The sequence below is a fragment of the Caloenas nicobarica genome, chromosome 34 (genome assembly GCF_036013445.1).
Source record: "Caloenas nicobarica isolate bCalNic1 chromosome 34, bCalNic1.hap1, whole genome shotgun sequence".
Taxonomy (NCBI): Eukaryota; Metazoa; Chordata; class Aves; order Columbiformes; family Columbidae; genus Caloenas; species Caloenas nicobarica.
Window position 1 is genome coordinate 393,077 of NC_088278.1, and position 20,424 is coordinate 413,500.

General features: G+C 63.7%; 1 protein-coding gene across 1 annotated transcript in view; it reads left to right on the forward strand.

The window, feature by feature from the left end:
* The first annotated feature begins 1,710 nt into the window (after window positions 1-1,710).
* The window catches only part of NPHS1 (NPHS1 adhesion molecule, nephrin), a 34,428-nt gene continuing 15,714 nt past the window's right edge, over window positions 1,711-20,424 (forward strand). The window contains exons 1-11 of the mRNA XM_065654587.1: window positions 1,711-1,726; window positions 2,908-3,036; window positions 4,639-4,720; window positions 6,034-6,137; window positions 7,180-7,301; window positions 9,812-9,983; window positions 11,724-11,881; window positions 13,792-13,933; window positions 15,389-15,513; window positions 16,633-16,792; window positions 17,609-17,738. Coding sequence (XP_065510659.1) covers window positions 1,711-1,726; window positions 2,908-3,036; window positions 4,639-4,720; window positions 6,034-6,137; window positions 7,180-7,301; window positions 9,812-9,983; window positions 11,724-11,881; window positions 13,792-13,933; window positions 15,389-15,513; window positions 16,633-16,792; window positions 17,609-17,738 — 1,340 coding nt within the window. The remainder of the gene's footprint in view (window positions 1,727-2,907; window positions 3,037-4,638; window positions 4,721-6,033; window positions 6,138-7,179; window positions 7,302-9,811; window positions 9,984-11,723; window positions 11,882-13,791; window positions 13,934-15,388; window positions 15,514-16,632; window positions 16,793-17,608; window positions 17,739-20,424) is intronic.

Genomic DNA, 20,424 nt, shown 5'->3' on the forward strand with positions numbered 1-20,424 from the left:
GGGGGTGGGGCTTAATGGGGCGGTCCCCGCCCGAACTCCTGGGTCCCTCCCGAACTCCTGGGTCCCCTACTTGTGTCCCATCCCGAACTCCTGGGTCTCCTCCCCGAACTCCTGGGTCCCCTCCAGGACTCCTGGGTCCCCTCCCGAACTCCTGGGTCCCTCCTGAACTCCTGGGTCCCTCTCTATTTGGTCCCCTCCCGAACTCCTGGGTCCCCTCCCGAACTCCTGGGTCCCCTATTTGTTTCCCCTCCCGGACGCCTGGGTCCCTCCCGAACTCCTGGGTCCCTTATTTGTGTCCCCTCCCGGACTCCTGGGTCCCCTATTTGTTTCCCCTCCCGGACGCCTGGGTCCCCTCCCGGACTCCTGGGTCCCTCCCGGACGCCTGGGTCCCTCCCGAACTCCTGGGTCCCCTATTTGGTTCCTCTCCCGAACTCCTGGGTCCCCCCTGAACTCCTGGGTCCCTCCCGGACGCCTGGTTCCCTCCCGAACTCCTGGGTCCCCTATTTGTTTCCCCTCCCGGACGCCTGGGTCCCCTCCCGGACTCCTGGGTCCCTCCCGGACGCCTGGGTCCCTCCCGAACTCCTGGGTCCCCTATTTGGTTCCTCTCCCGAACTCCTGGGTCCCCCCTGAACCCCTGGGTCCCTTCCTATTTGGTTCCTCTCCCGGACGCCTGGGTCCCTCCCGGACGCCTGGGTCCCTCCCGAACTCCTGGGTCCCTCCCGAACGCCTGGGTCCCTCCCGAACTCCTGGGTCCCCTATTTGGTTCCTCTCCCGAACTCCTGGGTCCCCCCTGAACTCCTGGGTCCCTCCCTATTTGGTTCCTCTCCCGGACGCCTGGGTCCCCCCCGGACGCCTGGGTCCCTCCCGGACGCCTGGGTCCCCAGGGCAGCACCACCTGCTGATCTCGGGCGTGACCCTGGAGGACGACGCCGAGTTCCAGTGCCAGGTGGGGGAGGGGAACGGAACCGCCCCCCGCGGCTCCCGCCCCGCCCAGCTCACCGTGCTGGGTGAGCACTGGGAGCACTGGGAGGCACTGGGAGCACTGGGAGGGGAACTGGGGGGAACTGGGAGGGGAATGGGGGGAACTGGGAGGGACTGGGACGGACTGGGAAGGGAACTGGGGGGAACTGGGAGGGGAATGGGGGGAACTGGGAGGGACTGGGAGGCACTGGGAGGGCACTGAGAGGCACTGCGAGCACTGGGAGGGGAACTGGGGGGAACTGGGAGGGACTGGGAGGGGAATTGGGGGGAACTGGGAGGGGAATGGGGGGAACTGGGAGGGACTGGGAGGGACTGGGAGGGACTGGGAGGGACTGGGAGGGAACTGGGAGGCACTGGGAGGGGAATTGGGGGGAACTGGGAGGGGAACGGGGTGAACTGGGAGGGACTGGGAGGGACTGGGAGGGGAATGGGAAGGGAACTGGGGGTCACTGGGTGTTACTGGGAGTTACTGGGAGTTACTGGGAGGGCACTGGGGGTCACTGGGGTTCCCCAGACCCCCTCCCAGTCCCTTACTGGTCTATACTGGTGTCCCCAGGGCTTACTGGGCAGGCACTGGGAGGGGAATGGGGGTCACTGGGTCTTACTGGGAGTTACTGGGAGTTACTGGGAGGGCACTGGGGGTCACTGGGGTTCCCCAGGCCCCCTCCCAGTCCCTTACTGGTCTATACTGGTGTCCCCAGGGCTTACTGGAAGGGCACTGGGAGGGGAATGGAGGTCACTGGGGGTCACTGGGAGGTCACTGGGAGTTACTGGGAGGGCACTGGGGGTCACCGGGAGGGTCACTGGCGTTCCCCAGACCCCTCCCAGTCCCTTACTGGTTTGTACTGGTGTCCCCAGGGGGTCACTGGGAGGGTCACTGGCGTTCCCCAGACCCCTCCCAGTCCCTTACTGGTCTATACTGGTGTCCCCAGGGCTTACTGGGAGGGCACTGGGAGGGGAATGGGGGTCACTGGGTGTTACTGGGAGTAACTGGGAGTTACTGGGAGGGCACTGGGGGTCACTGGGGTTCCCCAGACCCCCTCCCAGTCCCTTACTGGTCTATACTGGTGTCCCCAGGGGGTCACTGGGAGGGTCACCGGGGTTCCCCAGACCCCCTCCCAGTCCCTTACTGGTCTATACTGGTGTCCCCAGGGCTTACTGGGAGGGCACTGGGAGTGGAATGTGGGTCACTGGGTGTTACTGGGAGTTACTGGGAGTTACTGGGAGGGCACTGGGGGTCACTGGGGTTCCCCAGGCCCCCTCCCAGTCCCTTACTGGTCTATACTGGTGTCCCCAGGGCTTACTGGGAGGGCACTGGGAGGGGAATGGGGGTCACTGGGTGTTACTGGGAGTTACTGGGAGTTACTGGGAGGGCACTGGGGGTCACTGGGGTTCCCCAGGCCCCCTCCCAGTCCCTTACTGGTCTGTACTGGTGTCCCCAGGGGGTCACTGGGAGGGTCACTGGGGTTCCCCAGGCCCCCTCCCAGTCCCTTACTGGTCTATACTGGTGTCCCCAGGGCTTACTGGGAGTGCACTGGGAGGGGAATGGGGGTCACTGGGTGTTACTGGGAGTTACTGGGAGTTACTGGGAGGGCACTGGGGGTCACTGGGGTTCCCCAGGCCCCCTCCCAGTCCCTTACTGGTCTATACTGGTGTCCCCAGGGCTTACTGGGAGGGCACTGGGAGGGGAATGGGGGTCACTGGGTGTTACTGGGAGTTACTGGGAGTTACTGGGAGGGCACTGGGGGTCACTGTGAGGTCACTGGGAGTTACTGGGAGGGCACTGGGGGTCACTGGGGTTCCCCAGGCCCCCTCCCAGTCCCTTACTGGTCTGTACTGGTGTCCCCAGGGGGTCACTGGGAGGGTCACCGGGGTTCCCCAGACCCCCTCCCAGTCCCTTACTGGTCTATACTGGTGTCCCCCCAGTCCCGCCGGGGCCCCCCCGGTTGGAGCTGCCGCCGGGGGCGGAGCTTCCCTGGGTGGGCGGGGCCGAGGTGCACGTGACCTGCCACGCCCCCCCCGCGCGCCCGCCCGCGCGCCTCCGCCTCGCGTTGGGTCAGCGGCGGTTTGGGGCGGTTCGGGGCTTTTTTGGGGTTTTTTGGGGGATTTTGGGGGGATTTGGGGGTTTTTAGGGGGTGGTGGTTGGATGGGGGGTGGGGGGGGTTGGGGGGATGAGTTTTGGGGGGAATTGGAGGGATTTTGTGGTCATTTGGGGGTGGGTTTGGGGGTAAAATGCGTGATTTTAGGATGCGAGAATTTGGGTCATTTTGGGGCTTTTTTGTTTTTTTCGGGGGATTTTTGGGGGATTTGGGGCTTTTTAGGGGGTGGGGGTGGAGAGGAGGTGGGGGGGATTTGGGGGATGAGATTTGGGGGGAATTGGAGGGATTTTGGGGTCATTTGGGGGTGGGTTTGGGGGTAAAATGAGTGATTTTAGGATGCGGGAATTTGGGTCATTTTGGGGCTTTTTTGTTTTTTTGGGGGGATTTTTGGGGGATTTGGGGCTTTTTAGGGGGTGGGGTTGGAGAGGGGGTGGGGGGGATTTGGGGGATGAGATTTGGGGGGAATTGGAGGGATTTTGGGGTCATTTGGGGGTAAAATGCGTGATTTTAGGATGCGGGAATTTGGGTCATTTTGGGGCTTTTTTGGGTTTTTTGGGGGGGATTTTGGGGCTTTTTAGGTGGTGGTTGGATAGGGGGTGGGGGGATTGGGGGGATAAGTTTTGGGGGGAATTGGAGGGATTTTGAGGTCATTTGGGGGTGGGTTTGGGGGTAAAATGTGTGATTTTAGGATGCGGGAATTTGGGTCATTTTGGGGCTTTTTTGGTTTTTTGGGGGGATTTTTGGGGGATTTGGGGCTTTTTAGGGGGTGGGGGTGGAGAGGGGGTGGGGGGGATTGGGGGGATGAGATTTGGGGGGAATTGGAGGGATTTTGGGGTCATTTGGGGGGGATTTTGGGGGTAAAATGCGTGATTTTAGGATGCAGGAATTTGGGTCATTTTGGGGCTTTTTTGGTTTTTTGGGGGGATTTTTGGGGGATTTGGGGCTTTTTAGGGGGTGGGGGTGGAGAGGGGGTGGGGGGGATTTGGGGGATGAGATTTGGGGTGATTTGTGGGGGGTTGGGTCTGATTTTTGGGGTGATTTGGGGCTGATTTTTGGGCGGATTTGGGGGGGATTTGGGGGCTGATTTTTGGGGTGATTTGGGGGGATTTTGGGGATGATTTTTGGGGGGATTTGGGGGGGTTGGGGCTGATTTTTGGGGTGATTTGGGATGATTTTGAGGCTGATTTGGGGGGGGATTTGGGGTAATTTGGGGGCTGATTTTTGGCGTGATTTGGGGGCTGATTTTTGGGGGGATTTGGGGGGGATTTGGGGCTGATTTTGGGGGGGATTTGTGGGATTTGGGGCCTGATTTTTCGGGTGATTTGGGGGGTTTGGGGGCTGATTTTTGGGGGGATTTGGGGGGATTTGGGGGCTGAATTTTGGGCTGATTTGGGGGGATTTGGGGCTGATTTTGGGGGGGATTTGGGGGCTGATTTTTTGGGGAATTTGGGGGGATTTGGGGCCTGATTTTTGGGCTGATTTGGGGGCTGATTTTTGGGGTGATTTGGGGGGATTTTGGGGCTGAATTTTGGGCTGATTTGGGGGGATTTGGGGGCAGGGGGGCAGCCGTTGGCCGACGTCTCCACCCGCGTCCTGGAGACTTCGCACCCCAAACTGGGCTCCAGCGAGGCCACCGTCCGGTACGGACCAGTATGGACCAGTACAGGCCAGTATGGACCAGTACAGCCCAGTATAGACCAGTACAGCCCAGTACAGCAAAGCTCTGGCTGCTACAAGCCAGTACTGGTCAGTATGGCCCAGTACAGCCCAGTACAGCCCAGTACTGACCAGTATGGACTAGTACAGGCCAGTACAGACCAGTATAGACCAGTACAGCCCAGTACAGCAAAGCTCTGGCTGCTACAAGCCAGTACTCACCAGTACGGCTCAGTACTCACCAGTACAGCCCAGTACACACCAGTACAGCCCAGTACTGACCAGTATAGACCAGTACAGCGCAGTACAGAAAAGCTCTGGCTGCTACAAGCCAGTACAGCCTAGTACATACCAGTACAGCCCAGTATAGACCAGTACAGCCCAGTAGAGAAAAGCTCTGGCTGCTACAGCCCAGTACAGCCCAGTACAGCCCAGTATAGACCAGTACAGCCCAGTACAGAAAAGCTCTGGCTGGTACAAGCCAGTACTGGTCAGTATGGCCCAGTACACACCAGTACAGCCCAGTACTGACCAGTATGGACTAGTACAGGCCAGTACAGACCAGTATAGACCAGTACAGCCCAGTACAGCAAAGCTCTGGCTGCTACAAGCCAGTACTCACCAGTACGGCTCAGTACTCACCAGTACAGCCCAGTACACACCAGTACAGCCCAGTACTGACCAGTATAGACCAGTACAGCGCAGTACAGAAAAGCTCTGGCTGCTACAAGCCAGTACAGCCTAGTACATACCAGTACAGCCCAGTATAGACCAGTACAGCCCAGTAGAGAAAAGCTCTGGCTGCTACAGCCCAGTACAGCCCAGTACAGCCCAGTATAGACCAGTACAGCCCAGTACAGAAAAGCTCTGGCTGGTACAAGCCAGTACTGGTCAGTATGGCCCAGTACACACCAGTACAGCCCAGTACTGACCAGTATGGACTAGTACAGACCAGTATAGACCAGTACAGAAAAGCTCTGGCTGCTACAAGCCAGTACTCACCAGTACGGCCCAGTACTCACCAGTACAGCCCAGTACACACCAGTATAGCCCAGTACTGACCAGTACAAGCTACCATGGGCCAGTATAGACCACTGGGGCCCAGTATGGACCAGTGGGAACCAGTCTGGCCCAGTGATGCCTAGTGTGTCCCAGTATGTCCCAGTCCATCCCAGTGATTTCCGGTCCATCCCAGTGTTTCCCAGTCCATGCCATTGTGTCCGAGTCGCTCCCAGTTCCCCCGCCCCAGTTCCCTCCCAGTCCGTCCCAGTCCATCCCAGTGTGCCCCTCTCCCCAGGCTGACGCCCCAGCCCGACGCCCACGGGCAGGAGCTCGTTTGCGCGGCCGCTAACGAGGCTGGAGCCGCCCCGGCCGTGGCCAAAATCACCCTGGAGGTGCTTTGTGAGTCACCCCCCTCCGGGACCCCCCAAAATCACCCCCCTGGGACCCCCAAAATCACCCCCCAGGACCCCCAAAATCACCCCCCAGGACCCCCAAAAATCAGCCTGGGGACCCCAAAATCACCCCGCGGGACCCCCAGAAATCACCCCTTGGGACCCCCCAAAAATCACTCCAGGGACCCCAAAATACCCCCTGGGGACCCCAAAATCACCCCGCGGGACCCCCAGAAAACACCCCCTGGGACCCCCCAAAAATCACTCCAGGGACCCCGAAATACCCCCTGGGGACCCCAAAATCACCCCGTGGGACCCCCAAAATCACCCCCCAGGACCCCCAAAATCACCCCCCAGGACCCCCAAAAATCAGCCTGGGGACCCCAAAATCACACCGCGGGACCCCCAAAATCACCCCCGGGACCCCAAAATAACCCCTTGGGGACCCCAAAATCATTCCCAGGGACCCCAAAATGACACCAGGACCCCCCAAAATAACTCCCCAGGACCCCAAAATCACCCCCAGTTCCCTCCCAGTACCTCCCAGTGCCCTCCCAGTACCCCCAGTTTTCCCCCCCATGGAGCCCCTGGCCCTCCCAGTTCCTCCCAGTCTGACCAGTTACCCCCCACCATGGAGCCTCTGGGCCCTCCCAGTTCCCCCCAGTGCCTTCCCAGTACCTCCCAGTCTGACCAGTTCCCCCAGACCTCTTGGCCCCCCAGTAACCCCAGTACCTCCCAGTCCCTCCCAGTTTCCCCCCATGGAGCCTCTGGGCCCTCCCAGTTCCCCCCAGTCCCTCCCAGTTCCCCCAGTTCCCCCCATCCCTCTCCCCCATGGAGGCCCTGCACCCTCCCAGTGCCTCCCAGTACTTCCCAGTGCCCCCCAGTTCCCCTCCCGTGGAGCCCCAGTGCCCTCCCAGTTCCTCCCAGTGCCCCCCAGTCCCCCGCTGTGGTGCCTCTGGGCTCTCCCAGTTCCTCCCAGTGCCCCCCAGTCCTCCCCTGTGGCGCCTCTGGGCTCTCCCAGTTCCACCCAGTTTGACCAGTTCCCCCAGTTCCCCCCAGTCCCCCCAGTATCGAGGGGCTGGAGTCGCCCCAGGTGAGGGCTGGGGAGACGCTGCGACTGGTCTGTGTGAGCCGGGGGGGGAACCCGCCCCCCAGTCTGCACTGGGACAAGGTACTGGGGGCACTGGGAGCACTGGGATGGGGAACTGGGAGCACTGGGAGCACTGGGATGGGGAACTGGGGGCACTGGGATGATGCACTGGGGGCACTGGGAGCACTGGGATGGGGAACTGGGGGCACCGGGAGCACTGGGATGGGGCACTGGGGGCACTGGGAGCACTGGGGCAAGATACTGGGGGCACTGGGACAGGGAACTGGGGGCACTGGGAGCACTGGGATGGGGAACTGGGAGCACTGGGAGCACTGGGATGGAGAACCAGGGGCACTGGGAGCACTGGGACAGGGAACTGGGGGCACTGGGAGCACTGGGATGGGGAACTGGGGGCACTGGGAGCACTGGGACAGGGAACTGGGGTCACTGGGAGCACTGGGATGGGGAACTGGGGGCACTGGGATGATGCACTGGGGGCACTGGGAGCACTGGGATGGGGAACTGGGGGCACTGGGAGCACTGGGATGGGGAACTGGGGGCACTGGGACAGGGAACTGGGGGCACTGGGAGCACTGGGATGGGGAACTGGGGGCACTGGGACAGGGAACTGGGGGCACTGGGAGCACTGGGATGGGGAACTGGGGGCACTGGGAGCACTGGGGCAAGATACTGGGGGCACTGGGACAGGGAACTGGGGGCACTGGGGGCACTGGGACAGGGAACTGGGAGCACTGGGAGCACTGGGACAGGGAACTGGGAACACTGGGAGCACTGGGATGGGGAACTGGGGGCACTGGGAGCACTGGGATGGAGAACCGGGGGCACTAAGAGCACTGGGATGGGGAACTGGGGGCACTGGGAGCACTGGGACAGGGAACTGGGGCCACTGGGAGCACTGGGATGGGGAACTGGGGGCACTGGGAGCACTGGGACAGGGAACTGGGGGCACTGGGAGCACTGGGATGGGGAACTGGGGGCACTGGGATGGGGAACTGGGGGCACTGGGAGCACTGGGATGGGGAACTGGGGGCACTGGGACAGGGAACTGGGGGCACTGGGGGCACTGGGACAGGGAACTGGGGGCACTGGGAGCACTGGGATGGGGAACTGGGGGCACTGGGAGCACTGGGGCAAGATACTGGGGGCACTGGGACAGGGAACTGGGGGCACTGGGGGCACTGGGACAGGGAACTGGGAGCACTGGGAGCACTGGGATGGGGAACTGGGGGCACTGGGAGCACTGGGAGCACTGGGATGGGGAACTGGGGGCACTGGGAGCACTGGGACAGGGAACTGGGGGCACTGGGAGCACTGGGATGGGGAACTGGGAGCACTGGGATGATGCACTGGGAGCACTGGGATGGGGAACTGGGAGGGAACTGGGAGCACTGGGACAGGGGACTGGGTGGGTCCCTGACCTAATCCTTGACCCCGCCCCCAACACCAAGGTTGGTCCCTGACCCCGCCCCCTAATCCCTGACCCCGCCCCCAATCCCTGACCCCGCCCCCAATCACTGACCCCGCCCCCAATCCCTGACCCCGCCCCCAATCCCTGACCCCGCCCCCAATCCCTGACCCCGCCCCCAACCCCTGACCCCGCCCCAATCCCTGACCCCGCCCCAATCCCTGACCCCGCCCCCAATCCCTGACCCCGCCCCCAATCCCTGACCCCGCCCCAATCCCTGACCCCGCCCCCAATCCCTGACCCCGCCCCCAATCCCTGACCCCGCCCCCAATCCCTGACCCCGCCCCCAATCCCCGACCCCGCCCCCAATCCCTGACCCCGCCCCCAATCCCCGACCCCGCCCCCAATCCCTGACCCCGCCCCCCAGTCCCTGACCCCGCCCCCAATCCCTGACCCCGCCCCCAATCCCTGACCCCGCCCCCAATCCCTGACCCCGCCCCCAACCCCTGACCCTGCCCCCAATCCCTGACCCCGCCCCCAATCCCTGACCCCGCCCCCAATCCTGACCCCGCCCCCAATCCCTGACCCCGCCCCCAACCCCTGACCCCGCCCCCAATCCCTGACCCCGCCCCCAATCCTGACCCCGCCCCCAATCCCTGACCCCGCCCCCAATCCCTGACCCCGCCCCCAATCCCTGACCCCGCCCCAATCCCTGACCCCGTCCCCCAATCCCTGACCCCGCCCCCAATCCCTGACCCCGTCCCCCAATCCCTGACCCCGTCCCCCAATCCCTGACCCCGCCCCAATCCCTGACCCCGTCCCCCAATCCCTGACCCCGCCCCCAATCCCTGACCCCGCCCCCAATCCCTGACCCCGCCCCCTAATCCCTGACCCCGCCCCCAATCCCTGACCCCGCCCCCAATCCCCGACCCCTCCCCCAATCCCCGACCCCGCCCCCCAATCCCCGACCCCGCCCCCAATCCCTGACCCCGCCCCAATCCCTGACCCCGCCCCAATCCCTGACCCCGCCCCCCAATCCCAGACCCCGCCCCCAATCCCTGACCCCGCCCCCAATCCCTGACCCCGCCCCCCCATCCCTGACCCCGCCCCCCAATCCCTGACCCCGCCCCCAATCCCTGACCCCGCCCCCTGCCCCGTTTCCCAGGCCGGGGTCCCCCTGGCGGGTTCCTGGGTGACCGAGGGTCCCCCCCGGGTGACCCGGAGCCGTTTGACCTTGACCGTGACCCCGGGGGACGACGGGGTCACCCTGCGCTGCCACGCCCAGTCCCCCGCCGGGCCTGCAGGGGGCAGCGCCAGCGTCACGCTCAGCGTCACCTGTGAGCACTGGGAGCAACTGGGAGCACTGGGAGATACTGGGAGGCACTGGGACGGGGGGCTGGGAGGCACTGGGAGATACTGGGAGGCACTGGGAGCACTGGGACGGGGGCCTGGGAGATATTGGGAGGCACTGTGACGGGGGGCTGGGAGATACTGGGAGGCACTGGGAGATACTGGGAGCACTGGGACGGGGGGCTGGGAGATACTGGGAGGCACTGGGAGACACTGGGACGGCGGGCTGGGAGGCACTGGGAGATACTGGGAGATACTGGGAGCACTGGGACGGGGGGCTGGGAGATACTGGGAGGCACTGAGAGATACTGGGAGGCACTGGCAGGCACTGGGAGATACTGGGAGATACTGGGAGGCACTGGGAGATACTGGGAGGCACTGGGAGGCACTGGGACGGGGGTCTGGGAGGCACTGGGAGATACTGGGAGGCACTGGGAGGCACTGGGAGATACTGGGAGATACTGGGGGGCACTGGGACGGGGGGCTGGGAGCACTGGGAGGCACTGGGAGATACTGGGAGCACTGGGAGGCACTGGGAAATACTGGGAGATACTGGGAGGCACTGGGACGGGGGGCTGGGAGGCACTGGGAGGCACTGGGAGATACTGGGAGCACTGGGAGATACTGGGAGATACTGGGAAGCACTGGGACGGGGGGCTGGGAGCACTGGGAGGCACTGGGAGATACCGGGAGCACTGGGAGGCACTGGGAAATACTGGGAGATACTGGGAAGCACTGGGACGGGGGGCTGGGAGCACTGGGAGGCACTGGGAGATACCGGGAGCACTGGGAGGCACTGGGAAATACTGGGAGATACTGGGAGATACTGGGACGGGGGGCTGGGAGGCACTGGGAGGCATTGGGAGCACTGGGAGATACTGGGAGGCACTGGGACGGGGGGCTGGGAGCACTGGGAGGCACTGGGAGATACTGGGAGGCACTGGGACGGGGGGGCTGGGAGCACTGGGGGAGACTGGGAGCCCAAACTGGGAGGGCAAAGTTGTACAGGGAGGCACTGGGAGCACTGCGATAGGGGGCTGGGAGCACTGGGAGGTACTGGGAGCACTGGGACAGGGGACTGGGACCACTGGGGGAGACTGGGAGCACAAACTGGGTGCACTGGGAGATACTGGGAGCCCAAAGTGGGAGGGCAGAGTTGTACTGGGAGGCACTGGGAGGCTGGACTGAGAGCTCTGCGTTGGACTGGGAGCCCATACTGGTCTGTACCTGTCCATACTGGTCCATACCGGTCCGTACGGATCTATACTGGTCTGTACTGGTCCATACTGGTCCATACTGGTCTGTACTGGTCCATACTGATCTGTACTGGGCCATACCGGTCTGTACTGGTCCATACCGCTGCATACATGTCCATACTGGTCTATACTGGTCCATACTGGTCTATACTGGTCCATACTGATCTGTACTGGGCCATACATGTCGGTACTGATCTGTACTGGTCTATGCTAGTCCATACCGGTCTGTACTGGTCCATACTGGTCTATACATGTCGGTACTGATCTGTACTGGTCCATACATGTTGGTACTGATCCGTACTGGTCCATACTGGTCTGTGCTAGTCCATACTGGTCTGTGCTAGTCCATACCAGTCTGTACTGGTCCATATCAGTCCATGCTAGTCCATACTGGTCTGTACTGGTCCATACTGGTGTGTACTGGTCCATACTGGTGTGTACTGGTCCATACTGGTCCATACTGGTGCGCAGACCCGCCGGCCGAGGTGACGATCTCGGGGACGCCGTCGGTGGCCGAGAACGCGACGCTGACGCTGTCGTGCACCAGTGCTCCCAGTAACCCCCCAGTGCGGCTGCGCTGGTGGCTGGGGGGGCAAGAACTGGTCCCCAGTGACACCGCCCACATCCCAGTACGAGGGACTGGGGGGGACTGGGAGGGACTGGGAGGGACTGAGAGGGAACTGGGAGGGAACTGGGGTAACTGGGAGGGAATTGGGGGGAACTGGGAGGGGAGTGGGGGGAACTGGGAGGGACTGGGGGGGAATTGGGGTAACTGGGAGGGAACTGGGGTAACTGGGAGGGAATTGGGGGGAACTGGGAGGGACTGGGGGGAACTGGGAGGGGAGTGGGGGGAACTGGGAGGGACTGGGGGGGAATTGGGGTAACTGGGAGGGAACTGGGGTAACTGGGAGGGAATTGGGGGGAACTGGGAGGGACTGGGGGGAACTGGGACGGAACTGATAGGGGATTAGAGAGCACTGGGAGGGCACTGGGGTATACTGGGATGAACTGGGAGGGACTGGGAGCGACTTGAGGGGGGTAATGGGAGACACTGGGAGGGACTGGGAGTGAGTAGGTGTGGACTGGGAGGCACTGGGGGAAACTGGGCTATACTGGGAAGCAACTGGGGGGAGCTGAGAAGGAACTGTGGTCACACTGGTTCATACTGGTCCATACTGGTGTCCCCAGATGGGGCTCAGTGATGCAATCCAACATCACACTGGTCCGTACTGGTCCATACTGGTCCATACTGGTGTCCCCAGGCAGGGGTTCAGTGACACAATCCAGCATCACACTGGTCCGTACTGGCCTATACTGGTCCATACTGGTGTCCGCAGGCCGAGGGGCGGGGCGTAGTGACGCAATCCAATGTCACACTGGTCCGTACTGGTCCGTACTGGTCCGCACTGGTGTCCCCAGGCCGAGGGGCGGGGTGTGGTGACGCAATCCAATGTCACACTGGTCCGTACTGGTCCGTACTGGTCCGTACTGGTGTCCCTAGGCGGGACTCCATGACATTACCCAATGTCACACTGGTCCGTACTGGTCCATACTGGTCCGTACTGGTGTCCCCAGGTGGGACTCCATGGCATAACCCAATGTCGCACTGGTCCATACTGGTCCGTACTGGTCCGTACTGGTCCGTACTGGTGTCCCCAGGCCGAGGGGCGGGGCGTGGTGACGCAATCCAATGTCACACTGGTCCGTACTGGTCCGTACTGGTCCGTACTGGTGCCCGCAGGCCGAGGGGCGGGGTGTGGTGACGCAATCCAATGTCACACTGGTCCGTACTGGTCCGTACTGGTCCGTACTGGTGTCCCTAGGCGGGACTCCATGACATTACCCAATGTCACACTGGTCCGTACTGGTCCGTACTGGTCCGCACTGGTGTCCCCAGGCCGAGGGGCGGGGCGTGGTGACGCAATCCAATGTCACACTGGTCCGTACTGGTCCGTACTGGTCCGTACTGGTGTCCCCAGGTGGGACTCCATGGCATAACCCAATGTCGCACTGGTCCGTACTGGTGTCCCTAGGCGGGACTCCATGACATTACCCAATGTCACACTGGTCCATACTGGTCCGTACTGGTCCGTACTGGTCCGTACTGGTGTCCCCAGGTGGGACTCCATGGCATAACCCAATGTCACACTGGTCCATACTGGTCCGTACTGGTCCGCACCGGTGTCCCCAGGCCGAGGGGCGGGGTGTGGTGACGCAATCCAATGTCACACTGGTCCGTACTGGTCCGTACTGGTCCGTACTGGTCCGCACCGGTGTCCCCAGGCCGAGGGGCGGGGTGTGGTGACGCAATCCAATGTCACACTGGTCCGTACTGGTCCGTACTGGTCCGTACTGGTCCGCACCGGTGTCCCCAGGCCGAGGGGCGGGGCGTGGTGACGCAATCCAATGTCACACTGGTCCGAACTGGTCCGTACTGGTCCGCACTGGTGTCCCCAGGCCGAAGGGCGGGGCGTGGTGACGCAATCCAATGTCACACTGGTCCGTACTGGTCCGTACTGGTCCGCACTGGTGTCCCCAGGCCGAGGGGCGGGGCGTGGTGACGCAATCCAACGTGACGCTGCGGGGGCGGGGCCGCGACCACGGGCGCCCCCTGGAGTGCGAGGCGGAGAGCGCGGGCGGGCCGGGGCCCCGCAGCGCCAGCGCCGTCCTGAGCGTGAGCCGTGAGCGCCGGGAGGGGCCGGGGGGACTGGGGGGACTGGGGGGACTGGGGGGACTGGGAGGGACTGGGGGGGACTGGGAGGGACTGGGGGGGGAATGGGAGGGGAATGGGAGGGACTGGGGGGGGAATGGGAGGGACTGGGGGGACTGGGGGGACTGGGGGGGACTGGGGGGACTGGGAGGGTGAATGGGAGGGTTAATGGGAGGGACTGGGAGGGACTGGGAGGGACTGGGGGGGACTGGGGGGGGAATGGGAGGGTTAATGGGAGGGACTGGGAGGGACTGGGGGGAACTGGGGGGGACTGGGAGGGGAGTGGGAGGGTTAATTGGGGGGACTGGAAAGGAATGGGAGGGACTGGGAGGGTGAATGGGAGGGTTAATGGGAGGGACTGGGAGGGACTGGGGGGAACTGGGAGGGACTGGGGGGGACTGGGGGGGAACTGGGGGGGACTGGGGGGGAACTGGGAGGGACTGGGGGGGACTGGGGGGGAACTGGGAGGGACTGGGGGGGACTGGGAGGGACTGGGAGGGACTGGGAGGGACTGGGAGGGTCAACGGGGGAACTGGGAGGGACTGGGAGGGACTGGGAGGGAGTGGGAGGGGAGTGGGAGGGTTAATTGGGGGGACTGGGAGGGACTGGGAGGGACTGGGGGGGACTGGGGGGGAGTGGGAGGGGAGTGGGACGGGAATGGGGGGGACTGGGGGGGACTGGGAGAGTGAATGGGAGGGTTAATGGGAGGGACTGGGAGGGACTGGGGGGGACTGGGGGGGACTGGGAGGGGAGTGGGAGGGGAGTGGGAGGGGAGTGGGAGGGACTGGGGGGAACTGGGGGGGACTGGGGGGGACTGGGGGGGACTGGGAGGGACTGGGAGGGGAATGGGAGGGGAATGGGAGGGGAATGGGAAGAACTGGGAGGGGACTGGGAGCACTGGGAGGGACTGGGAGCGCTGGGAGGGTTCATGGGGGGACTGGGAGGGGAGTGGGAGGGGAATGGGAGGGACTAGGGGGGACTGGGAGGGAACTGGGAGGGTTAATGGGGGGGACTGGGAGGGAACTGGGAGGGTTAATGGGGGGGACTGGGAGGGACTGGGAGGGGAATGGGAGGGGAATGGGAGGGACTGGGAGTGTTAATGGGGGGAACTGGGGGGAACTGGGAGGAACTGGGGGGGACTGGGGTTGGAAATGGGAGGGACTGGGAGAGACTGGGAGGGGACTGAGAGGGACTGGGAGGGACTGGGAGGGACGCCCCGAACTCCTGGCTCCCCCCCCGAACTCCTGGGTCCCTCCCCGAACTCCTGGGTCCCCCCCCGAACTCCTGGGTCCCTCCCCGAACTCCTGGGTCCCCCCCCGAACTCCTGGCGCTGTGGCTCGAGGCCCCTCCCACCAACGGCACCTCGTGGGCGGGGCCTGTGGGGGGCAGTGGGCGTGGCCTCCCCTGACCACGCCCCCTCCCCCAGACCCCCCCCGGCAGCTGTGGCTCGACGCCCCTCCCCCCAACGCCACGTTGCGCGTGGGGACGCGGCTGCGGCTGCGCTGCCACGCGCGGGGGGGGCACCCCGCCCCCCGCCTCACCTGGAGCAAGGTGGGGGAGGGGCCAGACCCCACCCAGCCCCACCCCGAACTCCTGGGTCCCCCCCCGAACTCCTGGGTCCCCTCCCGAACTCCTGGGTCCCTCCCGAACTCCTGGGTCCCCTCCCGAACTCCTGGGTCCCCTCCCGAACTGCTGAGTCGCTCCAGGACTCCTGGGTCCCCTCCCGAACTCCTGGGTCCCCTCCCGAACTCCTGGGTCCCCTCCCGAACTCCTGGGTCCTCCTCGAACTCCTGGGTCCCTCCCGAACTCCTGGGTCCCCTCCCGAACTCCTGGGTCCCTCCCGAATTTCTGGGTCCCCTCCCGAACTCCTGGGTCCCCTCCCGAACTCCTGGGTCCCCTCCCGAACTCCTGGGTCCTCCTCGAACTCCTGGGTCCCTCCCGAATTCCTGGGTCCATTCCAGGACTCCTGGGTCCCCTCCCGAACTCCTGGGTCCCCTCCCGAACTCCTGGGTCCCTCCCGAACTCCTGGGTCCCCTCCCGAACTCCTGGGTCCTCCTCGAACTCCTGGGTCCCTCCTGAACTCCTGGGTCCCCTCCCGAACTCCTGGGTCCCTCCCGAACTCCTGGGTCCCTCCCGAACTCCTGGGTCCCCTCCCGAACTCCTGGGTCCCCTCCCGAACTCCTGGGTCCCCTCCCGAACTCCTGGGTCCCTCCCGAACTCCTGGGTCCCCTCCCGAACTCCTGGGTCCCTCCTGAATTCCTGGGTCCATTCCAGGACTCCTGGGTCCCCTCCCGAACTCCTGGGTCCCTCCCGAACTCCTGGGTCCCTTCTGAACTCCTGGGTCCCCTCCCGAACTCCTGGGTCCCTCCCGAACTCCTGGGTCCCTTCTGAACTCCTGGGTCCCCTCCTGAATGCCTGGGTCCCCTCCAGGACTCCTGGGTCCCCTCCCGAACTCCTGGGTGCCTCCCGAACTCCTGGGTCCATTCCAGGACTCCTGGGTCCCCTCCCGAACTCCTGGGTCCCCTCCAGGACTCCTGGGTCCCTTCTGAACTCCTGGGTCCCTCCCGAACTCCTGGGTCCCCTCCCGAACTCCTGGGTCCCCTCCCGAACTCCTGGGTCCCCTTGTTGATCTCTTGGGTCCCCTCCCGAACTCCTGGGTCCCCCCATCAGGACGGGCGGCCGCTGAAGGAGGGGACCCAGGTGTCCGGGGGATCGGTGACGTCGCGGGAGCTGCTGGTGACGGTGACACCCGGTGACAACGGTGCCACCTACAGCTGCCAGGCCAGCGGGGGCGGCCCCTCCCCTGCCAGCACCCGCCTGCGCGTCCTCTGTGAGCGGGGGAGGGGACACCGTGGGGACACCTTGGGGACACCAGGAGGTGGCCTTGGGGGAACCTTGGGGTGTCGGTGGCCTTGGGGACACTGGAGTTAATGGTGGCCTTGGGTGGTCGTGGGGACACCATGAGGTGGCCTTGGGGACACTTGAGGGGATGGTGGCCTTGGGGTGGCCATGGGGGGACATTGAGGTGACAATGGCCATGGGGGACCTTGGGGTGACCATATGGGACCTTGGGGTGACAATGGCCATGGGGGACCTTGGTGGGACATTGGGGTGACAATGGCCATGGGGGACCTTGGGGTGACAATGGCCATGGGGGATCTCGGGGTGACCATGGGGAGACCTTGGGGTGACCATGGGGTGGCCTTGGGGTGACCATGGAGGGACCTTGGGGTGACAATGGCCATGGGGGACCTTGGGGTGACAATGGGGGGACATTGAGGTGACAATGGCCATGGGGGACCTTGGGGTGACCATGGGGGGACATTGAGGTGACAATGGCCATGGGGGACCTTGGGGTGACCATATGGGACCTTGGGGTGACAATGGCCATGGGGGATCTTGGGGTGACCATGGGGAGACCTTGGGGTGACAATGGCCATGGGGGACCTTGGAGTGACCATGGAGGGACCTTGGGGTGACAACGGCCATGGGGGACCTTGGGGGGACATTGAGGTGACAATGGCCATGGGGGACCTTGGGGTGACCATATGGGACCTTGGGGTGGCCATGGCCATGGGGGCCGTTGGGGAAGCCCTGCGGTGACGTTGTCCCCCGGTTTTCCCCCGATGTCCCCCGGTGTCCCCAGTCCCCCCGGTGTCGGTGACGATCTCGTCGTCCCCGCGGGACGTCCGGCCCGGCCACGCCCTCCAGCTCACCTGCCTGGCCGGCCCCGCCCACCCCGGCCCCGCCCTCCGCTGGCTGCGCCAGGGACACCCGTGGGTCCCCCGTGTCCCCATTGTCCCCCTGTCCCCATGTCCCCCTGTCCCCATGTCCCCCATACTGTCCCCCCGTCCCCATTATCCCAGTGTCCCCCCCAATGTCCCCAATGTCCCCCTGTCCCCATATCCCCCCCAATGGCCCCAATGTCCCCTTGTCCCCATTACCCCAGTATCCCCCCCAATGTCCCCATTCCCCGCAGTGTCCCCAATGTCCCCAATGTCCCCCCGTCCCCATTATCCCCATATCCCCCCCAATGGCCCCAATGTCCACATGTCCCCATTCCCCACAATGTCCCCATGTCCCTATATCCCCCCCAATGGCCCCATTCCCCGCAATGTCCCCAATGTCCCCCTGTCCCCATTATCCCCATATCCCCCGCAATGTCCCCAATGTCGCCCTGTCCCCATATCCCCCCCAATGGCCTCAATGTCCCCGTGTCCCTATATCCCCCCCAATGGCCCCATTCCCCGCAGTGTCCCCAATGTCCCCAATGACCCCCTGTCCCCATTATCCCCATATCCCCCCCAATGGCCCCAATGTCCATATGTCCCCATTCCCCCCAATGTCCCCAATGTCCCCTGTCCCCATATCCCCCCCAATGTCCCCAATGTCCCCCTGTCCCCATTATCCCCATATCCCCCCCAATGGCCCCAATGTCCATATGTCCCCATTCCCCCCAATGTCCCCAATGTCCCCCTGTCCCCATTATCCCCATATCCCCCCCAATGTCCCCATTCCCCCCAATGTCCCCAATGTCCCCTTGTCCCCATTATCCCCATATCCCCCCCAATGGCCCCAATGTCCACATGTCCCCATTCCCCACAATGTCCCCGTGTCCCCATATCCCCCCAATGTCCCCAATGTCCACCTGTCCCCATTCCCCGCAATGTCCCCAATGTCCCCTGTCCCCATATCCCCCCCAATGTCCCCAATGTCCCCCGTCCCCATTATCCCCATATCCCCCCCAATGGCCCCAATGTCCACATGTCCCCATTCCCCCCAATGTCCCCAATGTCCCCTGTCCCCATATCCCCCCCAATGTCCCCAATGACCCCCTGTCCCCATTATCCCCATATCCCCCGCAATGGCCCCAACGTCCATATGTCCCCATTCCCCCCAATGTCCCCGATGTCCCCCTGTTCCCATATCCCCCCCAATGCCCCAATGTCCCCGTGTCCCTATATCCCCCCCAATGGCCCCATTCCCCCCAATGTCCCCCTGTCCCCATTATCCCCATATCCCCCCCAATGGCCCCAATGTCCACATGTCCCCATACCCCACAATGTCCCCGTGTCCCCATATCCCCCCAATGTCCCCAATGTCCACCTGTCCCCATTCCCCGCAATGTCCCCAATGTCCCCTGTCCCCATATCCCCCCCAATGTCCCCAATGTCCCCCGTCCCCATTATCCCCATATCACCCCCAATGGCCCCAATGTCCACATGTCCCCATTCCCCCCAATGTCCCCAATGTCCCCCTGTCCCCATTATCCCCATATCCCCCCAATGTCCCCAATGTCCCCCGTCCCCATATCCCCCCCAATGTCCCCAATGTCCCCCTGTCCCCATTATCCCCATATCCCCCGCAATGGCCCCAACGTCCATATGTCCCCATTCCCCGCAATGTCCCCGATGTCTCCCTGTCCCCATATCCCCCCCAATGGCCCCAATGTCCCCGTGTCCCTATATCCCCCCCAATGGCCCCATTCCCCCCAATGTCCCCCTGTCCCCATTATCCCCATATCCCCCCCAATGTCCCCAATGTCCCCCTGTCCCCATTATCCCCATATCCCCCCCAATGTCCCCAATGTCCACATGTCCCCATTCCCCACAATGTCCCCGTGTCCCCATATCCCCCCAATGTCCCCAATGTCCACCTGTCCCCATTCCCCGCAATGTCCCCAATGTCCCCTGTCCCCATATCCCCCCCAATGTCCCCAATGTCCCCCGTCCCCATTATCCCCATATCCCCCCCAATGGCCCCAATGTCCACATGTCCCCATTCCCCCCAATGTCCCCAATGTCCCCCGTCCCCATATCCCCCCCAATGTCCCCAATGTCCCCCTGTCCCCATTATCCCCATATCCCCCCCAATGGCCCCAATGTCCACATGTCCCCATTCCCCCCAATGTCCCCAATGTCCCCCGTCCCCATATCCCCCGCAATGTCCCCAATGTCCCCCGTCCCCATTATCCCCATATCCCCCCCAATGGCCCCAATGTCCACATGTCCCCATTCCCCCCAATGTCCCCAATGTCCCCGTGTCCCCATATCCCCCCAACGGCCCCAATGTCCACCTGTCCCCATATCCCCCCCAATGTCCCCAATGTCCCCCTGTCCCCATTATCCCCATATCCCCCGCAATGGCCCCAACGTCCATATGTCCCCATTCCCCCCAATGTCCCCGATGTCCCCCTGTCCCCATATCCCCCCCAATGTCCCCAATGACCCCCTGTCCCCATTATCCCCATATCCCCCGCAATGGCCCCAACGTCCATATGTCCCCATTCCCCCCAATGTCCCCGATGTCCCCCTGTCCCCATATCCCCCCCCAATGGCCCCAATGGCCCCGTGTCCCTATATCCCCCCCAATGGCCCCATTCCCTCCAATGTCCCCAATGTCCCCCTGTCCCCATTATCCCCATATCCCCCCCAATGGCCCCAATGTCCACATGTCCCCATT